At 41.1% G+C, this 19228-nt stretch overlaps 3 protein-coding genes across 9 annotated transcripts; 2 read left to right on the forward strand and 1 right to left on the reverse strand.

Moving 5' to 3' along the window:
* The first annotated feature begins 343 nt into the window (after positions 1–343).
* On the forward strand, positions 344–3026 carry si:ch211-222l21.1 (prothymosin alpha). Its single transcript, XM_046383354.1, has 5 exons — positions 344–543; positions 1165–1239; positions 1644–1707; positions 1931–2004; positions 2116–3026. Exons 1-5 carry the CDS (start codon positions 493–495, stop codon positions 2185–2187), a joined length of 336 nt encoding a protein of 111 aa, XP_046239310.1. The 5' UTR covers positions 344–492; the 3' UTR covers positions 2188–3026.
* Positions 3027–3199: 173 nt separating this feature from the next.
* slc45a1 (solute carrier family 45 member 1) lies at positions 3200–10195 on the reverse strand. Of its 7 annotated transcripts, none has more exons than XM_046383349.1 (10): positions 10017–10195; positions 8932–9370; positions 8705–8797; positions 8095–8319; positions 6996–7897; positions 6748–6901; positions 6465–6641; positions 6114–6319; positions 5397–5637; positions 3254–4137 (listed from the first exon to the last, which is right to left on the reverse strand). In XM_046383349.1, exons 2-10 carry the CDS (start codon positions 9350–9352, stop codon positions 4109–4111), a joined length of 2448 nt encoding a protein of 815 aa, XP_046239305.1. In that variant the 5' UTR covers positions 9353–9370; positions 10017–10195; the 3' UTR covers positions 3254–4108. The 7 variants fall into 7 exon arrangements, 6 of the variants coding, with proteins under 6 accessions (XP_046239308.1, XP_046239304.1, XP_046239305.1 ...); XM_046383351.1 differs by having other exon boundaries at positions 3258–4137; positions 5515–5637; XM_046383350.1 differs by having other exon boundaries at positions 3261–4137; positions 5412–5637.
* A 1497-nt stretch (positions 10196–11692) lies between these two features.
* On the forward strand, positions 11693–19146 carry prxl2b (peroxiredoxin like 2B). Its single transcript, XM_046383356.1, has 7 exons — positions 11693–11877; positions 12939–13143; positions 13488–13539; positions 13875–13938; positions 14078–14153; positions 15187–15305; positions 18760–19146. The coding sequence occupies exons 1-7, from the start codon at positions 11818–11820 to the stop codon at positions 18784–18786; spliced, it is 603 nt and encodes a 200-aa protein (XP_046239312.1). The 5' UTR covers positions 11693–11817; the 3' UTR covers positions 18787–19146.
* Positions 19147–19228: the final 82 nt, after the last annotated feature.

A 19228-nucleotide genomic window follows, 5' to 3' on the forward strand; every position in this document is an offset into this window, starting at 1 on the left:
AAGATGTCGCCAATGTTCTCGAACTTTTACAATCTATCACTTAAGACAGTCTTCAGTCATCAGTAGACTCTGGAGATTTGTCGAAATGTTAACATCAGGCCATTTACATTCGTTGTTCGGAATTTGGTACAAACATCAAACATAAACTGATGTGTAGTACAAAAAAGAACTCTGGTGTCATAGTGCAGCGCTTTAAAACAATTGACCAATCAACAATGAGATTGGCAGAAGGCGGAACGTTTCGCCACGTTTGACAAGACATTTACCCAATAGAATACTGCGGTGGTCGACATTGTCCAATCGCGTGCGGGATCGACTTGCAGTATCCAACGAGAGTAGATTTTCAACGAGCTCGAGAGAAAAGCGGAGACGGGCAGACACCATTTCTCTCTCAGCGTCTTTGGACTATCTACACGAAGGCAAAGAGACGAGATTCAAAAGTCTTTTTCGGAACAGGAATATAGTTATCTACATTAATTCACCAAATTAACCATGGCCGACACAGCTGTTGACACGACCGCATCTGCAGAGGTTACAGCCAAGGTGAGTTTCATTCACTATTTTTTTCGGTTGAACTGTCGTGTTAAAAGATTGTGGGAAGTTTATTTAAGTTATATTATTTGTATGAACGGTTGGTTTCGCTCGCACCTGTTAAATAACCTTCGGTTATTCCGCGGTTGCGATAACGTTTAACGTTACCATTAATTTTAATGTAAGTTGAAACAGTAATTGGGGAAAATATTAATTACCTAAATAACTGTTATCGTGAAATGTACCTTGTCGACAACCATACACTGCAGAAGTGAATTGTGTGTAATTAGTAGCGTCAACAGCTAAATATTCTGTCTGGAAACTCTAGCGTATGTGATGTGGTTAGCTAAAAATGTCTTGTTTAGCAGACAAAGCAGTAGAAACGGTACAGCTGGTGAAGCGGAGCTGCTGCTGTGGGCGGGAAGCCACAGTAACGTTAACGTTACATTACTGGCTAGAATGAAAACGTTCAGCATCGCCAGTAATTATTTTTAATAGTCTTATTTAATTTTTAAATACGTGATGTGTGATTTCTTTCAATTAAAACCAGACGTGGCAAGAGCGCGTGGCACTTCAGAATAAACTCTTTACTGAACGTCACGTTTTTTTAATGGACATGCTTTTATTTTGTAGGAGCTGAAAGAGAAGAAAGAAGTAGAAGTGGAGGAGGAGAAGACCGACAACGGGGACGCACCTGCCAATGGCACAGTGAGTTGAAGACGAGGACCAGCCTCATGGCCTTTTGTCTTAGCACCCCTCATCATGCAGGTGTCGCTGCACCCGCCTCCCCCTCCTGTTCAGCTGCTCTTCACACAGTGCTTTGTTTGGGTTGTGAAATAGCACAGATGTTAGTTAGCCAGTCTTTGGACGTTTCCATTGGTGTCTCATGTGTATCTTGGTAGCTAATCCCCCGGGGAGTAATAGGAGCTCTAAACATATCATTTTTTGCATCCCCAGAGGAGTCTGTACATGCAAAACTCTGGGAGGATTATTTAAAATATGCTTGGGATTCACAGTGTGTGTATGTGTGTGTACCCTACAATATAAGAAAAGAAAAAGTGCAATCATGGCACGATGTGTAACTGGATTGACATTTCCCTCTCTTCATTCAGAATGGCGCTGAACACAGTGACAAAGTGGAAGAACCTGTGGAGGAGAAACACGAGAATGGAGATGGTATGTTCATGTAGAGCAGTTATTTTCTGAAAAGGTCTCCAAAATTCTCAGTTTGTTGGCTCTGATTTGCCTCATAAATGCTGTTATACTGTGTGGCATTGAGTTTGAAATTACATCTTCACAAGATTTGTTTTTCCATGAAGATAATTTTTTTCATTTATCCTCTTTTAATTACACTCTAAGTAAGGGATGTGTCTTCTGAAGTGACTAACTGTGCTTGCAGGGACTGCAGAGGAGGCGCCCCCTGCTGAGGAGACTGATGCACAGCCCGTGAAGCGTGCAGCTGAAGAGGAGGAGGTGGGTGGTCACCAGGCTATACAGTTTTATTCAATTAGTTTTTAATATGTTGACTAATCTGGAGAACTTTAATCTTTGCTAATGAAAGAAATATTTCATGTTTTTTATCAGGAGAAAGTGGAGACAAAAAAGCAGAAGACAGAGGAAAATGGAGAGTCAAAAGAGGCAGAAGTGGAGGCTTAGGTCTCTGCCCTGCTACTCATTTGCAGCACTGTCTTACCAGCCTGGTCAACATTGTGTTGTAGAGCTTGTGCTTTCTCCTACCTTTAAGAAATATTTTTTTTTGTTTGCTCCCATGTTATCACATTGCACTGGAGTCCTGAAAGATAGTGGCCCTGCATCCTTTTTTATGAAATGTTATTTATTGGTCTTTAAAAATGATCTTTTTGATCTTTTTTTCTTTTTTTTTAACTTGTACAAATAGGGCCACACTATGAGATCAGTTTTTCATTTCTTGAGGTTTTATATCGGTATGTTAGAAGCACAGTCTCTATTATGCCAGTGATGACCAGATAATTCATTCATACAGGCAGCTGCTCACCCCCTCCAAGGCTCATGTTGACCTCTCAGATTCACTTAAAGGACCAAAGATAAGTTTTAAGCAGGGGCTAATGGACAGTTGTTTGCATTATTAGTTGAGGCATAATTTTTTGTGTTAAGCTGCTACTTAATCCTTGGCTTGGCTGCCCTGTTAACATAACAGATGGTGCAAATGAATAAAGGGGCTCTGTCTTGCACCTTCATGATAAGATTACTTGATCTTGTTTTGTGGAAGCAGGATTTTGCAATGTTAATTAACCCCTCTTAAATCTTAAGGCTTTGGTCATTTGTTCTGTATGCATTCCACGCAAGTTTGTACCATTTATACTTGTTTTTCTTACATTTTCAATGAGTTTTATGTTATGGCTGGGTAGCCCAGTTTTGTGTCCAAGACTGCCTTTTTCAGAACCAGAATGACATTCGGTTACTTCAGCCACTGCTTTGTATATTCTGATTAACAAATAAATTGTCTTTTTACTTAAGTATCTGTTTTGTGTCTGATATCTGTTTATAAATCCTTATTCTTCTTACGACCATGGCTTTATAAGTAGATGATGTCACTTGACCCAATTTTTCTTAACATGGAAAATGGCTGGCTTAGATGCAGGAAGGAACAGGAATAATCTCACTTGGTAATGGAAAAGGGTACACAGAACCAGCCGATTGTGGTTTTATGTCTTCTGGCTCCCCCATGTGGTGTACTTTGACACTGGAGATTATTAATACTTGAGTCAAGTGAGGTGACAACCAGTATGAGCCACAATGATAATCGGCAAAAACAATAATTGACACAGGAGTCCAAAATGGCAAAATCATCATTTTAGTTGTAACTGAACCCTGAATAAAGTTAGCTTTTACAGTGACACTGCTAATATTAAGCAATAGGTGGTAACATATAACACAAAAACTCAATGTTTTCTTTTTCTTTTAGTCAAGCAAGCTGCAACAGTATGACCCATACAGCTACTGTTTCCTCAGAAACATTAGCATGGTGTGCAACCAGTCTGTTCAGTTGGCTTTAATAGTAGGAAATCACTGACATTCTGCTGAGGCCGCACCTATGGTTGGCACCATAACGTGTGCGAGCCAGTCAATGAAACCATCGTGAGGGTGGGCTTAAAATAGGTTATGCACAAAACATAACCTTTTGTTAAAGCCCGAAAGTCAGGCTTGGTGCCTGGGTTGAAGCATAACAGACAAAGCATATTGTATGCCATGGCACAACAGATGTAAGAAATACATTATATGTGCCATTTTACTGATGGAGATGGCATCTTCAGGATGGAAAAAAGAATGAAGTTTGATGCCTCCTGTTGAGAACTTGGCTAACAAATGCAAGGTCATCATCACTACTCTGAGTTGATGGACTGAGCGTGGTGGTGCAGAAGCCTACTACCTTGAGCATGCGCCCTAATGATGACAATAAGCACTTTCTGCTGGCTCTATGAACCCCCATAGTCTTTCCTTTCAGTGATGTCCACCTTCAGGGTTACCCATTGTTCACATGAGTCTTCTCCCTGTTTGCTGTTCTTCTGTTTTGTTCGGTTTCCAACTGAATGCAGATTCACGCCCCAGTTTCAACTTCTCCTCTTCCTGATAATGACAAGAATCACTGTCATTATTACAATGGCATGGCCAGGAGCAGGGTGACAGCTCACGGCTGTCCATGGCTTACTGAGGGCCCAGACAGAATTTGCCACCAGTACACATTTCTCTGTGTTTTTGAATGCTTGGGAACGAGCATGTGCATATGTGTGAACCATATAGTCATGGCTCTGTGGTGATTAAGTGTTTAATTGTCATTGTAGCCATACTTGGGAATTGATTAAGAGTCACCCAGCACCAAAAAGAAATTTGTGGATAGCACAATGATAAGTCTCATAAAGACTGGATGGTGTAGAAAGTGTTGTTTCAATTTGCTAATAAAATGTGAACAATGTGAAGCCCTTCAAGACGGTTACTGTGATTAAGCGTTGTTCAGCTTCATTTGAATATTCAATATGTGTTTGCTAAATTATGCCAGAAGAGCTCTTGAATTAATGAAGAGGAATTAAGAGTGAGTGTAAGTGGTCACTGGCAGCACATTCATCTAGTCAGTAAATCCTGCCGAAGGTGTGATGCTAATATGCTAACTCAGAGAAACAGGCAGGTAGACATTCCCTTGGCCATATGACCAAAACAAGATGTTAACACAAGGCTTTGAGAGATTACAGTGCAGGTCATGCGAAAGGTAGGGAACTGATAAAAGAAGAAGAGAAAGAGGGGAAAGCTGTGGTTAGCCTGTACGTAGTGATCAGCATTTCTATTCTAAACACCAACAAGCAAGAAAAGGTGATTTTTACAGCAAACAATCACACACAAGATCAGCTTAGGTTTGCCTATACTGAAAGAGTTCAGTCACGGTCTCTCTCTCTCTCTCACACACACACACACACACACATCACACACACACACACACAAACACATTTGCCCCACATTGCATTCAAAAAGGTCACACATTTAGTTTGGAAAAAGTCAGGAAACTATGCATGGGCACACAGACTGTATGAACACACAGGTCATGTAAACACATACTAGAGCAGTGGCCAGTGTCTGTCTGTCTGTCTGTCTAGCTCTGAGAAAGAACAGTGCTGATTGCTGTGAAACAATATATGGAAATGTGCTGTACAGTGTGCGGCAGGGTGTATGGTGTGTTTGTCCTATCAGCGCTGTGAAGGTCAACACACTCAGACACTAAGCGGCTGCGAGAGAGCGTGTGGGGCGCTAAATGTGTGCGTGAGGTAATTTAAGAGGCTTCTTTTTTTTCTTTTTTCTTTTTTTCTAAATGTGCACCAATAGTGGCTGGGTCTCACTTTCGGGTGGCTCACCCTCAGGGGGGGGAAGCTGGTACACCACGCAGAGAGAGGAGTACAGGCAGCCCACGAATGACATCAGGCTTGAAAAGTACATCACTCCCTGGGCCCCACCCACCAGTGTGGTCAGAGGTCCCATCGCCACAGAGACCAGGATCTGAGCCAGGAAATACTGGCAGCTAAGCAGAGAGATGTCCACCCCCATGCCTCGTCTGGTCCCTTCCTCTGATGACCCACAAAACTGAGGAAGATATGCAAATAGTTTCATTACATAATCAATTAAAGCAGTGCACTGCAAATCAGCACAGCGTTAAAGGAATAATTCAACATTTTGGGAAATGTTCTTATTTGCTTGCTTGCAGACAGTTAGATGATAAGATTGATACCATTCTTGTGTATAGTATATATAAACTACAGCTAACACAAGCATAATCCCCATAAAACTGAGGAGTGGACTCTCAATAGCAGCATGCTATTGAGATCTTCGGAGGTACTAATGCTGGACTTTGTTTCACTGTTTCAAGTCTTTGCACTAAACTAAGCTAACTGGCTGCTGGCTACACTGCACAGACATAAGTGTGATCAGTCTTCTCCTCTAACTCTAGAGTGCATTTCCTACTCAACATTCCCTCAATATTCCTTTAAGCTGATCCTGAAAACATAATTTCAAGCACCAACCGATTACCCTGCAAACGAGTACGTTATCTAGATACTGACCTGAGGGCTCTGGTAGTATTCACACAGCAGAGAGTAAGGCAGTGTGCACAGAGAGGAGAAGAGCACCCCATAGGTGACACAGAGAGAAAGTACCACATAGAGGTTGGTGGACAGTGTAGCCAGGCCTGTGCCCAAACCAAATGCCAGGTAGGCAAAAAAATATAGAGTGCGAAGGGAGAAACGCTCCTCCAGTTTCTCCAATATGGCTGGAAATTGAAAAAGAAACCCAGAAAGAAACAGAGAGAACATATGTAAAGCTCGCCAATGAAAGTCAGACAAACTACAGGTAAAATTACTTGTCCTTGGCCAGAGAAAACTCCAGAAATGTCATGATTAGGAGTACAACTTTACCTGAGTAAAAAGCAGCACTGAATGCATAGATGCACATGCCCCAGCAGCCCATGCTAACACCTGCATTGTAGCGTTGGTAAGCCTCGGAGTCATGGGGCGCCTTTGGGTCTCCTTCAAACACAACTTCCCCCATGAAGTCAGTGTAAAAGAGCAGCATGCCTTCAAAAGACAGCCAACCTAGAGAGAAGTATAACAGCTAAAATGAAACACAAAACAGAATGTTTTGAAGTGTTGCATTGTTTTATGTGTTACTTAATTTAAATGATTAAGTGATTATTCTCACCCAAAAAATGATTAGTGCATAAACTCCGCAGAGAAGGAGGCATCCTGTAGATGGCTATACACAGCAGCTTCATTGACATTTGGGACTCTCCTGTCTCCACATTGTCACTCAGATCACTCTCATAGCGCACCCCATTCAGCAAAATGTTTGCAACCTTATTCAGAGGAAAAAAGACAGACATTGTGTTAAAAATGTTGTGGTGGCAACTGACTAAACAGCTTTTGTCATTTTCAGAATACGTGTCTGACCTGCTGGCTGAAGGTCACTGTTCTCCTACGTCCATTCTCCAGCCCAACAATCTGGGCTGCCATGGGCTCCTCCATTAGTGCAAGACTCTGAGGTCGCTTCAGGATACCAGCAGAAGAGCCCCGATGTGGCCCTGCACCAGGCTGAGCCCCAGCTGTGACCTGAGATGCCCCAAGAGATTCTGCATCTCCCTCTGGCTGTGGTGCTTCTGCATTCTGAGCTTCCCCAGCTGGATGACACACCACATCAGTCTGGGTCTGTCCCGCAGGATGGCTCTCTGCTTCCTGTGTGGACTCGTTAAGAGGAGGGGAGTCCCCTGGAGGCAGAGGTGCAGTGGTGGAGATCGGAGCCAAGGCCTGCGGTGTCTGCTGACCTGTGTAGCAGTTTATAAGCACACTGTCTATATAGGAGGTTCCTAATGAGGAGGCAAACTCATTGATGCCAGTGAGTGAGCTGTCCCTACTAATAAAGCTGCCATATTTGGGTGTGAGGGGGCTCAGGGGTGATATAGGGCTAGTGAGGCCAGCACAGAGACGTGCATTGGCACTGCAAGAATGAGCCAGGGGGTCAGAGTTACATGAGTGAGACTTTGGAGAAAAATGGTAGCTATAAAGACCATCCTCGTCTTCCTCATCCAGCCCCAATGATGAACCTGGAGGAACAGGGGGAGAGGGGGGAAGAGGGAGGCTGGGGCTTTTTAGATGACTTTTGCTGGGGTTCTTATGTGGCAGGCTCTTTGGCAGGGGTCGTTCGGGGATGCTTATTAGAGTCATGGCTGTGGCGATTACCAAAGTGACACTTGTGAACAAGTATATGACACGCAGTTGGCCTCCCATCGACCTTCCAAATTGTGTCTGGTCCCAGTTGATACCACCCACAATGTAGCCAAATCCACCTCCTAGTCCTGCAGACCAAGATTGAAAAAACAACAAAATTACGTTTTTTTAACAGCTGTCTCAAAGCCTTATCTTTGGTCACTTTTATTCAGATTATCTTGAGAGAATATATCAGTAAATTATAACTGCCATTTCTTATGCTACTATGCAACTGTATAATGATGAAGTAATCCTGAGTATGTGACTGTGCAAAGTGTTTTCTAACCTGCCAGTAGCGCATGGATGTTTAGCCCCCGATCCTGGTCCTCTGGGCTGCACACATCCATCATGTAGGCATGACTCGGGTTGTCGGCTGAATCAGCACTGAAGTCCATCAGAACCACACCGCACACCGTCAGGACAATTCCCCACTTGTGATTTGATGCTGTGTCGGCCAGCACACCTCCAATGTCCCGGCCATTCAGCACCAAGGATAGACCAACCAAAGCTCCTATGAGGACGAAGAAGGGTTTTTTTTTATGTTAAAACTAGAATTCAACAGACATCTTGATAAGTGGGAAACCTTGGCTAATTTTCATTTTTTCTTGGCTAAATTTCAATTTACTAGTCATGGTAGGTAATGCAAAGCCAGCCGACATAGTTATACAATGTCAACTGAGCTGTGGAGTCTGAGAGACATCAGCATGTGCCACGTAGGAAAGGTCTAACAAAAGATGTGTATCAAATTGCATTAAACTTAGAGTCCAACATTTCTGCTACAAATTTTATAGTAAAAATCACGATATCTCACCTTTTGCCACTGTTTTTTAAAAAATGTCTCTCATAAATTTATGTAAGTAGGACATAATGCTACATCACTAAAGTACATTTCTTACCTATAGCCAAGGCAAAAATAAAGGGTCTCCTTCGCCCAAACCGCGATGTACAACGATCACTCCATGCTCCAATGAGAGGCTGAACGAGGAATCCTTCAAGATATAGACAGAAGACAGAGTTAGAGTGCGAAGAGTACGGTACAAGATTAATGCTACTCAAAATAATGTGATGGTGTATTGCATATGCCTATCCAAAAGGTGATCTTCTGGCCCTGCTGTTCACTTACCCAGTATGGGACTGATAAACCACACCAAGCTGTAGAACTGATCAGGCAAGCCCATCTGTAGAAGCACAGGTGTCACATAGGCTGTTTCCATGGCATAGCTAAATTCAATACCAAACAGTATACAGCCATTGAAGAGCAGCTCTTGGAAAGTACGCCTAGGGGGAAGCTCACTGAGGTCCAGCTGGTCCAGGGGACAGGGTGTGTTTGGCGGTGGAGGTGGCGAAGGTCTTATCAGCTTCCGACGCTTTGGCTGTCTTTGGAAGTTGTTGGCTCGGTGACTGAGGTGACGAGTGGTGGATGTGGGGAAGCTGGCAGTTTTGGGCAGTGAGCTCCTCCAAATACCTTCCTGAGCTGTGGATAACCTCCCTCCTGGACTGGCCAGAAGGGGGTCACTGGGGGTGCCCATGCCCGGAGATGACATCTCTCACACCGGCTTATGCTGCAGCACACAAAAGGGTAATAAACAAGTTAAACAAGTTATAACTTGTTTAGGGTCCAGTATTCATATTAGAGGTCATTCAAGATCATAACATTGTATAGCACAGAAGAGTGACTGAGAGAGTAAGTAACTTAGAGCTACTAATGGTTATGCAGTGCTACCAAGAGGACACTGCAGTCATCGGCAGACAGGAACAATGGCTCTGCAATGATGGGCACGACACACTGCAACCAATGCGCATGTTAGTGTTGTGCGCAAAGCCCATGTGCTCGGCGTGGCTATCTACAGCACTGTAGTATGCGGCACCGCTCTCATGAAGCCTGTTTCCATTTTAATTTTTCATGGAGGGAGCTCAAATCGGACACAGCTGGGCCACCGAGGGCTGTAATTCTATGTGTTATTGCTTTTAAGACAATTACAAGGCTAACGTAGCTCACCGTCGTCCAAATTTAAACAAAAAAACTGATCATTATAGAGCCTATATGTAAGCACACCGCCGATAGATTGATTCCCCCCCAGTTTATTCGGCTAATTATCCTCGATATTTTCTTCAATTTGACAATTGGGTTTTATAAGTGGAGACCACTAATCGACTTGACTGTGTTAGAAGATGAAGCAGGCGTGCAAAATGAAAGATGATAATTACCTTATTGGGGAGGCTCGTCATATATTGCGGCATACTGTGTAGCTAAACTGACCGAAAATTCTGCTTATCATTAAAGAAAAACGTAGGATGGATTACAGGAGCCATGATTGTTGTTTTTTTTTTTCCTTTTCACGCAGTCATCCCCCCGCTCTCTCCTCCGTCCCTTCTCCTTCCCCCTCTTCTCCTCTCCCCCTTCGCCTATTCCTCTCGGTCTCTCCCGTGACGTCACGCCCCTCCCTGCAGCATCAGCACCGCGGACTGTCCCCGCGGAGAGAGGAGACACCGCTGTCTCCACATATCCGTCCTCTGACTTGACGTCAGGATTGCACAACAGAGATGATAGTGAGTCCATGATTTGTCGAGGGGCAGAACTTTGTGTTAAGGTACAAAAGGTACTCTTTCTAACACCTTGTTGCGGTCTGTTTGTTAGATATAAAAGATGTGTTTCAGGCAAATGCCTCAAGTGTATTAACCAGATACAGTATGCAATATTCAAGGATCCCTAGTAGTAGCTAATAACTTTAACCCCTTACAAACTCATATTTTCGATGTCCTGTTTTCAAAGATGCCTAATACACCAGGCTGTTTTTTTGGAGGAATGTGTTTAAAATGACAGACAAATAAAATCTAGAATATTAAGTAAAATTGTGTCTTGGGTTTGAATATTTCAGAATATGTGTGCACATGCAAGGAATTCAACTCTGATTTTAGGTTGCTGTCAATGTTATACACATCTCCAAGAAGGTTCTCCAGGAAGACAGAAATAGATGCAAGCCTATTGCTAAAAAAGCTGAACAAATACAGGTAAAAATAAACAGAACTGTTTTGTGAACAGGCTCACCATAGAACTCTAATGAAGATGTGGAACAAGCTGAATATAAAACCTGTCAGATACTGTATAATAAGACAATTGTAGCCTCAAGGGGAAAAAGAAAACAGCATGTGGAAGTGTTCCATAAATCGCAATCCCCCTTTCCATTTAATGTTTATAATTTGCAAATTATGATGGCATTAGTCATTTATATTCATGTCACTCACTAACACTTGTCTTCCATTATCTACCACGGTTGGTTAATTTATGGACCCCTAAATTACTATAGTGTACAAATATGTCATTGTGCCCCCCCTTTTTTTATGAAAAAATTAATGGATAATTTAAAATGTTCAATTTGATACAGATAGATATACAGATAGTGCAGATTTTGGTGTATTTATTTGGACCTAAAATAGTGGATGTCAGGTTAAAGCAGAACATAATGATTGTCCCAGGCTAACAGAAAACAGACAAGTGGGACAAACGTAACAGCAATAAAAAAAAGAAGAGCAGAAGAGCAAACAGAGGACGTGCAATAAACCTCATTACCTTTGAGCTCACCTGTAACACAAGTTATGAAACCTGCAATGTGGAAAAACTTTATATTTTCAAATATTCAACAGTCAACTTTACTGCAATTCATGTTACACTGGTGAGACGATATTTGACGCGTAGCACCAGGTAAGAAAAGAGTAAACATAAGGAAACAGTAATTGTGTTTAAGGAAAAAGAATCTTAACAGCTTATTGTAGTGGTGATGCACGTGCAGCAAGTTGCCCTGACGAAGTCCCGCCTTTTTTCCATGCGCTGTAATTGGCGTGTTTTTCAGCACTAGCAGAGTCTGATTGGATGTCTGCGCTCAGTGGGTGTATCCGGATGTAGTTGTTTTGCAACTGTTGTGCTGGCGTTACTCAATCATCTTTACTACACGGCTTGTTTTCTGTACACCTCTTGTACGGGTGTTGCTACTTTCCGTCCGTATACAAAATGGCAAAAGTCGACCTTGCTCAAGTTGGAAAGAACCTACTGAAGAGTGAAACTGGAGAGGTAAGCCATAAAACTGGGCGACTGTTTAGTTCTGTTGTACAACTTTGAGTTTCCCTCGTCCTCGTCATATGTTTTCAGATAATTGGTTTGTCTTTAAAAGCCTTTTCATTTGACGGTGGGCTGTTAGGTTGCTCTGCTCCCCTCAGGGTCCTGTGTTCCCTGCTGAGACCTACTGTAACCTGCCATTACCTAACTGCATTGATGTAATTGCTGTCAAATGACGCCTCTCGGGTGACATAATGATGATCTGAAGGGAATACATGTGAATATGAATCATTATATTGAATCCATAATGTATGATCTTTCAGGTAAAATTAGGACAGTCTACCTGCACCAGTGCTCACATGTTGCCTGTGTTTTGTGGTTTCTCTGTTTCTGTTAAAATCTATTGGGTACACTGAAGTCTGTGTGAGAGACCCACAGATAAATAGGTGTCCAAGTCGAAAGGACTCAGCAGCTTAGTTTTATTTCTTTGTAGTTTTATTTGGGTTAGTATGTCTGGTTTGAGCTCTGCAAAGACCAACACCAACAGGGACTTAAATGGCATCCCATTCTATATACACAGACAGCTTTGCACCTGTAAAAGTTTCCACTCTTCTGGGAAGATTTTTCACAAGATTTCCATCCCAAAGGTGTTGGATGGGGTTGAGATCAGGGCTCTGTGTGGGTCAGTCAAGTTCTTCCACACCAAATTCATCAAACCATGTCTGTATGGAGTTTGGGGGCACAGTCAACACAGTCTTCCAGCACAGTCTTGCTGGAATTGACAAGGGCTTTCCCCAAACTGTTGCCACAAAGTTGGAAGCATAGCATCGTCCAAAAAAGCTGAAGCATTAAGCATTTCTCTTCACTGGAAGTCAGGGGCTGAGCCCAACCCCTGACAAACAGCCCCATACCACACTGAATTCAACATTAAAGAGGTGTCCGAACACTTTTGTCTGTATAGTGTAATTGCACTTTTGCATTTGTGCTGCCCACCCTGTCTCAATGGGATCATGTGAGCTCAGAGGGACTTCTAACAGTTTCATTGTTTTGAGTGTTTCCCTGTGTGTGTATTTTAGAGTGTAGAGCTCCAGTCTCTCTGGCAGGACCAGCCGGTGGTCTTCTTCTTCCTGCGTAGGTTTGGCTGCCAGGTGTGTCGATGGATGGCTTCAGAGATCAGCGAACTAGAGCCGGACCTGAGAGCCAGTGGTGTAGCCCTGGTAGGCGTCGGACCTGAAGAGCTTGGACTCAAAGAGTTCAAGGAAGGAGGGTTTTTCAAAGGATGTAAGCAGTAGGTCTACTTGTACTCACCTAACACAAAGCAGGGTCTTTATTTTTGATATTTGTATTGCACATGTGGTGCTTTAACTAGTATTTAAAAACATCTTTATTCCATTAATTTCCCATTTTCAGGTTACTTTCAAATAAGCAGACCTTCTGTTACCCTGGAAGTAAAACAAAAATCTGCTGGCATGAATGTTTTGCTTTATTTGGCTGCATTGCACCTCTTTCATAACAAAACTAAACAGAAAGATTGGATGTGTCACAAGGATTCACTGAGCCCATTGCTCTCAGCAGGCAATTCATTTCTGGCAGGGAAAATAATCATCAATCATCTTCTCTTTTAGCCATTTATGTCGATGAACAGAAGAAAAGCTACAAGGATTTGGGCTTCAAAAGGTAGGTGCAGTACTGCCAATGTTCCCTTCAAGTAACTGAGAAGCTGTTTAATGACAGTTTGCCTTGACCCTGATTTGAATTACTTTTCTTTTTTCAAACACTATCAGTGTTGATCAACATAATAATAAACTATTTTGATAATCAGTTTATTGTTTTAATCATTTTTCAAGCAAAAATGCCAAAAATCCAGCAAAACAACAAAATTATCCTGTTCTAATTATCCCTTTTGTGTACCTTGGACTTAATTTTCCTTTTTTCCATCAAAATTTAAAACTCCTTACAAATGCTAATGTCCTCTCTGATTTCTAATTGAGAAACTGTTTTTTTACTCTCAGGTACACAGCCATAAGTGTGCTTCCTGCTGCTATGGGGAAGAAAGTTCGAGATATATCTGCAAAGGTGTGTATATACATGATTATACTGCATGGTTACTTAATGCTTCATGTGTCATGTGTCTCCTCCATATAAACTTATATGGAGGAGAGTTGCTGACACTCACATTTAGAAACTGATTGGCTGTTTTCTCTGCTGTTTTCAGGCCAAAGCTGAAGGCATCCAGGGAAACTTTTCAGGAGATCTGCTGCAGAGTGGAGGCATGCTCATTGTGTCCAAAGGTACTTTCCATACACACCAGCAGGGCATCTTAGTAAGGGTCTGTTTTGTGAAGGTATACAAGTAAACTTGGAAAAGCAGTGGCAGTTGTAAATGACATTGTAGCATGTTGCTGAAAAGGCCGAATATAAATAAATGGTCAAAGAAAGACTTTTTTTACAGTCTCTCCTCTAGAGGGCAATGCTGCATCACATTATTGTCTTTTGGTTCAGAGTTTTCTCCAAACCGCTCACCCAGTGTCAGTGCTCTGCAAGGCTCTTCAAGGCTTCAAGGCTACTGACTTTCCTCACTTTTTAAAAATATTCTTGTATCCACACAAATCTAAGGATGAAGCTGCTTAGTCAAATCTGCAGTAGTGTGTTGGCCTAATAATGCTCCACAGAACTTACGTCTCAGCATTAGCAAACTTAAGAAGATGGTTGACATTTTTTGAAAAAATAATATGCAATAAGAGAGCAAATATTTTTTTGTCAGCTTATGTGAGAAGAAAAAAAAACATGCTCCAGATAAAACGTCAGTCAGACTAACATTGTCTGTTAGTATGGTGATACTCTCTTCCATGGTGTGGTATGAGCATCATCTTCTTGTGGAAAGAAATTTAAGTTTAAAAAGATTGGTTGGCTTTGATGTTTTTGGAGACAGTTCTCACCAAGTGTTACTTCTCTCTTTTGATGCCTACCCACCTCATGAGTCTCAGGCCTAAATCTGAATGTTATTGGAAGCCATTTAGCTAAAGTTATAAAACAAAAGCTTTGAAGTGAAACCACACCATATTGCACTTTTTTTTACCATCTACAAATGCTGGTATTAATACTGTAAGTCACTTTTTTATCGCCAGTAACAACTGGAAATGAAATCTGTGTTAGATATTGAATTGAGCTTGGTGCCATATTTTATCACTGATTTTATGTGTCAGCCTGAGTCATGAGTTCTCCAAAGTTCATAAACTTTCATAAAAATCTTTGATTATAAGGGCTTAAGTCAACAAACTGCTCGCTCACTGATTACTCTTAAATTTTGTTTTGATCCTCAAAGGGGGAGAAAAGGTCCTGCTGCACTTCATCCAGGATTCACCGGGGGACCACCCACCTCTGGAGGATATTTCCGGGGCTTTGGGTGTCTCAGCCACAGTGACAGCAGGACAGAGGCCAGTGGTAAGACAGACCACAAACATACAAGAAACATACAATGCATTCTTGATTCCTTTGTCCCCACTATTTTCTTCACTCCCCCACTTCAACTATTAATTTTCTGCTGGTGCTCATGGACGGCATAGGTCACGTAAAGCTATACAGTGAAGGGTGAAATAAAATAGACCTAAATGGTGTCATTGTGCTTGCTAAAGGACACTGGTCTGATGTTTAGTTTTTTTCAGCCGACTCTGTTTTACGTCAGTAGCAACACAGGCATCAGAGTAGCCTCTTCAAAGACAATTTCACACTTATTACTCCATCTTCATGGTCTGTCAGTGTCCGTGTCAGAGTGTCCTTTTAAACTTGACTGACGATCTGTGCACCAGATTGTTCTTAAAAATGCTCCGAAAACGCATAGACGTTGTTACACAAATTCTAAATAAGTAGTCTAACATTGAAAAACCAGTTATGGCAGACTTGTCCAAGAACTATTAAATATATAGTCTTATTTTTTTCACAAAGACCGTCATATAGCTTCAGCAGTTCCCTATGGAATTAAATGTCAAGTATACACCACTGGAAAGTCTTTGCATAACATACATTTGCATGTACATAAGGCACACACGTATTTGAAAAATGACTGGCTGGCGGGCGACAAAGTAATGAACAGTCCCTCAGAGGTAAAACATGTCATGCAAGAAAGAAAATCAATAATAACAAAGACACAACAGGCATTTACTGAAGTATTAAATGTGAAGTATTAAACCCACGTGTGTAATACAAAGGCTTTGAATACTTTTAAATGTAGAGGAATAGTACAACATACAGTCTGAGAGAAAGATGCTTATTTCACTTTCTTGATAGGATTTATATGAGAAGGCACAGTAAACATGAAGCTGCAGCAAGACAGTGGTGGTTGGTTGGAAGTCTGCCTACCACCACCTGTAAAACTTTATCATTAACATGTTTTGTGTATATTTTTAATGAAAATGGAAGAGTTTGTGTAGTACACTGAAGACCAATAAAATGTAGTTGATTCACATTTTTAGCAGAACTCGGTGGGATCTCAGCTGTTTTTAAGTGTGTGATGAAGTTGAATTTAGAAAACATAAAGATGATGTGTATTGTATGAGTGGCTTTGGAGTCTGGATCATTCTCATTACTTTGGTGCAATAGTATATACTTTATAGATCTCAGAAAAAGAGCTATTTTATTTTACACTTTTATTGATAAACATCAAATTCAACTGCAAAATGCACATACATAAAGTGAGGGGCAGTGTGAACATTTACAGAGCTCTGTGTTCATAGCACACCAGTATTTATGACAGCAACGTAAAAAAAAAAAATGACATTTTCACTTTGAAGAAGAGAGAATGAGCCAAGCTGTTGATTAAAATCAAAAATGTAAGCTACAAATTAAAAATTAGTCCATCTCCTTGTCAATAAAAGCACACATAGAAACAAATTCCCCAGGGATCGTGCACATAAAATCTGAAGTCCAGGAGTACCCGGGGTTTTGTCCTGTGATCTTCAGAGCTTTCAGCTGTGGCCATGACTTGCTTGGCTCTTGGCTCTGTTGCTTTCTTTCCACAAAATGCACCATGTCAGATTGCAAGATTTGCAGTGGGCTTCCCCATGATCTGTCTGAAGATCAACAGATGTCATCGCTGCAGCTCAGGAACAGAATACACATTGTTTTCTCTGAAGGGTCAAAATGTAACAGAAACAAGTGTGAGTCACACGCTATCTGACATGCTTGCGTGGAAGAGGCCTCAAAAAAAGTTGAAGTTTGGTGAGGTCATTGGCTAATCGGGATAAAGCCAAGTTATGTCCTCTTGTTCAAACCTCTTCTGTTCAGCTGACAGACAGTGTTTACCTCTTTTATCTGTGTCTGCCACCCCAAACTAGATTTCCCCGATGAATCCCCGTGACTTAAGTCAGCACAATGATGCTGAGGCTCCATAAAAAAAACCTGCTTAAAGCTCAGTCAAAAGTCAACAACATTGTTCTTCACAAGTCAGTCCATGCTTTATCATTTAACCTGGTGTATCTCAACTTCCTCATTCTCTTCAGGTTTTCTGTGTGCTTTCCTTATGGCAATAAAATGAAATGAAATAACATTAAAACAAAGATTTTCAAAATCCACAGCAATTTTTCAACAGCATTTCATGAATAAAAACTAGGTGCTTCTTGAACATGTGGTCAGCAACAACAGAATATTAACCTTTAATGCTGAAGTTTTATTTTTTTTTCCATTTGATCGCTGACCATTGTCGCAATCAAAAACATTAGGAGCACATTTTCAATACATAATTTCTTCTACTTTATTTCCAACATGTGACCCAGAGAAAAGAAATTCTCTGTTTGACCACATAAGCAGTAAGGTATGCATGTTAATGGACTATTTAGCTTTAACAATAAATTAAGGCTGCTACTTTTCATTGTACATAAATATAACAATTATTTACTTGATTCACTGATTTGATACTTGGGTTTCGGAAATGTCAGGATGTAGTGAGAAATGTTTATCATTCTGTTTACAGTCGCTGCTTCTCACACTTGAGAAGCTGGAACAGGCATTTCTGCTTCAAAGATGTCTTAATCGATTAACTGACTACTCATTTCAGCACAATAAGTGGTGAGACAACTGGGCTGAGATGATCAGCTAATGAACCCGAGAACTAAGATCTTATTTGCTTTAACTGGATATATACGTCATTAAATGAGCTGTGTAAATATCCCTGATTGGTCTATCTGTACAGGCTATGAAAAAATATAGTGAAACAAACCTTTATATCTCTATCTGATAAGATAATGCATAGAACTGGAACAGTGAGTTCTTAAAGTTATTTAACCTCTTTTTGAAAGTTGAGACACAGACCCAGTGTTTTGAATTTGAATGTAACTCAGTGCTTAGCTGCTCTGTTCGGTTTCGAAGAAGTTTATATGGTTGCATTACAGCACTCATGGTTATTAGCAGGCAGGTTTTCAAAAAAAAGATATTTTTGATTTATTAATACCCAGAATGTGGCAAGAAAGGAAGTTTGTTCTAATGTAGAGTCAAAGCTGGAAACTGTTCTTGAGAAACTTGTCAGCCCTCTGCAGAGACATTCTGTGGTTGGGGACAGTAAAATATTTCCTCTCAATGTGGAAATATTTGTGTTTTGTGGTTTATTAATTTATGTATCTATAGAAGCCATTTTTCCCTCGCTCAGAGTTTTCAGCCATTAATCTGTCACCAAGGTTTTGACATCAATGATTTATATCGATGTTTTCCACAAAACCTGATGCAGGGGAGATTAGTTTGACTCCCCGTGAACCGATTTAAATGGGAGCATATCTGTTCCCCCTGGCGTCTTCTGCACAGACACGCTGTTAAACCTTTAGTTTGAACAACAAATGTCTCTTCCGTCCAACACCATGTAAACACTCACATATTATTTCACATTTAACCTTCGTGTTTCCTCTTGCAGTGCAACGATGATGTTTGCACACGATGATGACAGAGCTGCCCTTCTTACGACATGAGCGTCTTCTCGGCTGAAATTTCAGTGAAATGTCATCAAACTGCTAGAGTGCACAACTACAGCCAATACTTTTGTAATTTCTCTGTGACACATTCTTATCTTATCTGCAGTGAAACCAACTGTTTAAATTTCTGTATAATCATTACCTTTTACTTGTAAAAAATGGCATGAATTTAAACTTTGTATTGACATTCAAGATCATGTTTTAAATTTTCCCATTTGTGAATTTGCATTAACTACACTCACACTTTTGGAAATAAGTTATTTTTTGTTTTTACTGAAAAATTAGTTTCTGTATTTCTGTATTCTGTCTTTAATAAAAGTTTAAAATCACTAGTTTGCTTCAGCCAGTGAGCAGTTTCATGCAGACATGAGTGAAGAGGACGTATCTCCTTTAGACAAACTTGTGTACTGC

Source organism: Scatophagus argus, chromosome 3, assembly GCF_020382885.2.
Source record: "Scatophagus argus isolate fScaArg1 chromosome 3, fScaArg1.pri, whole genome shotgun sequence".
Classification (NCBI taxonomy): Eukaryota; Metazoa; Chordata; class Actinopteri; family Scatophagidae; genus Scatophagus; species Scatophagus argus.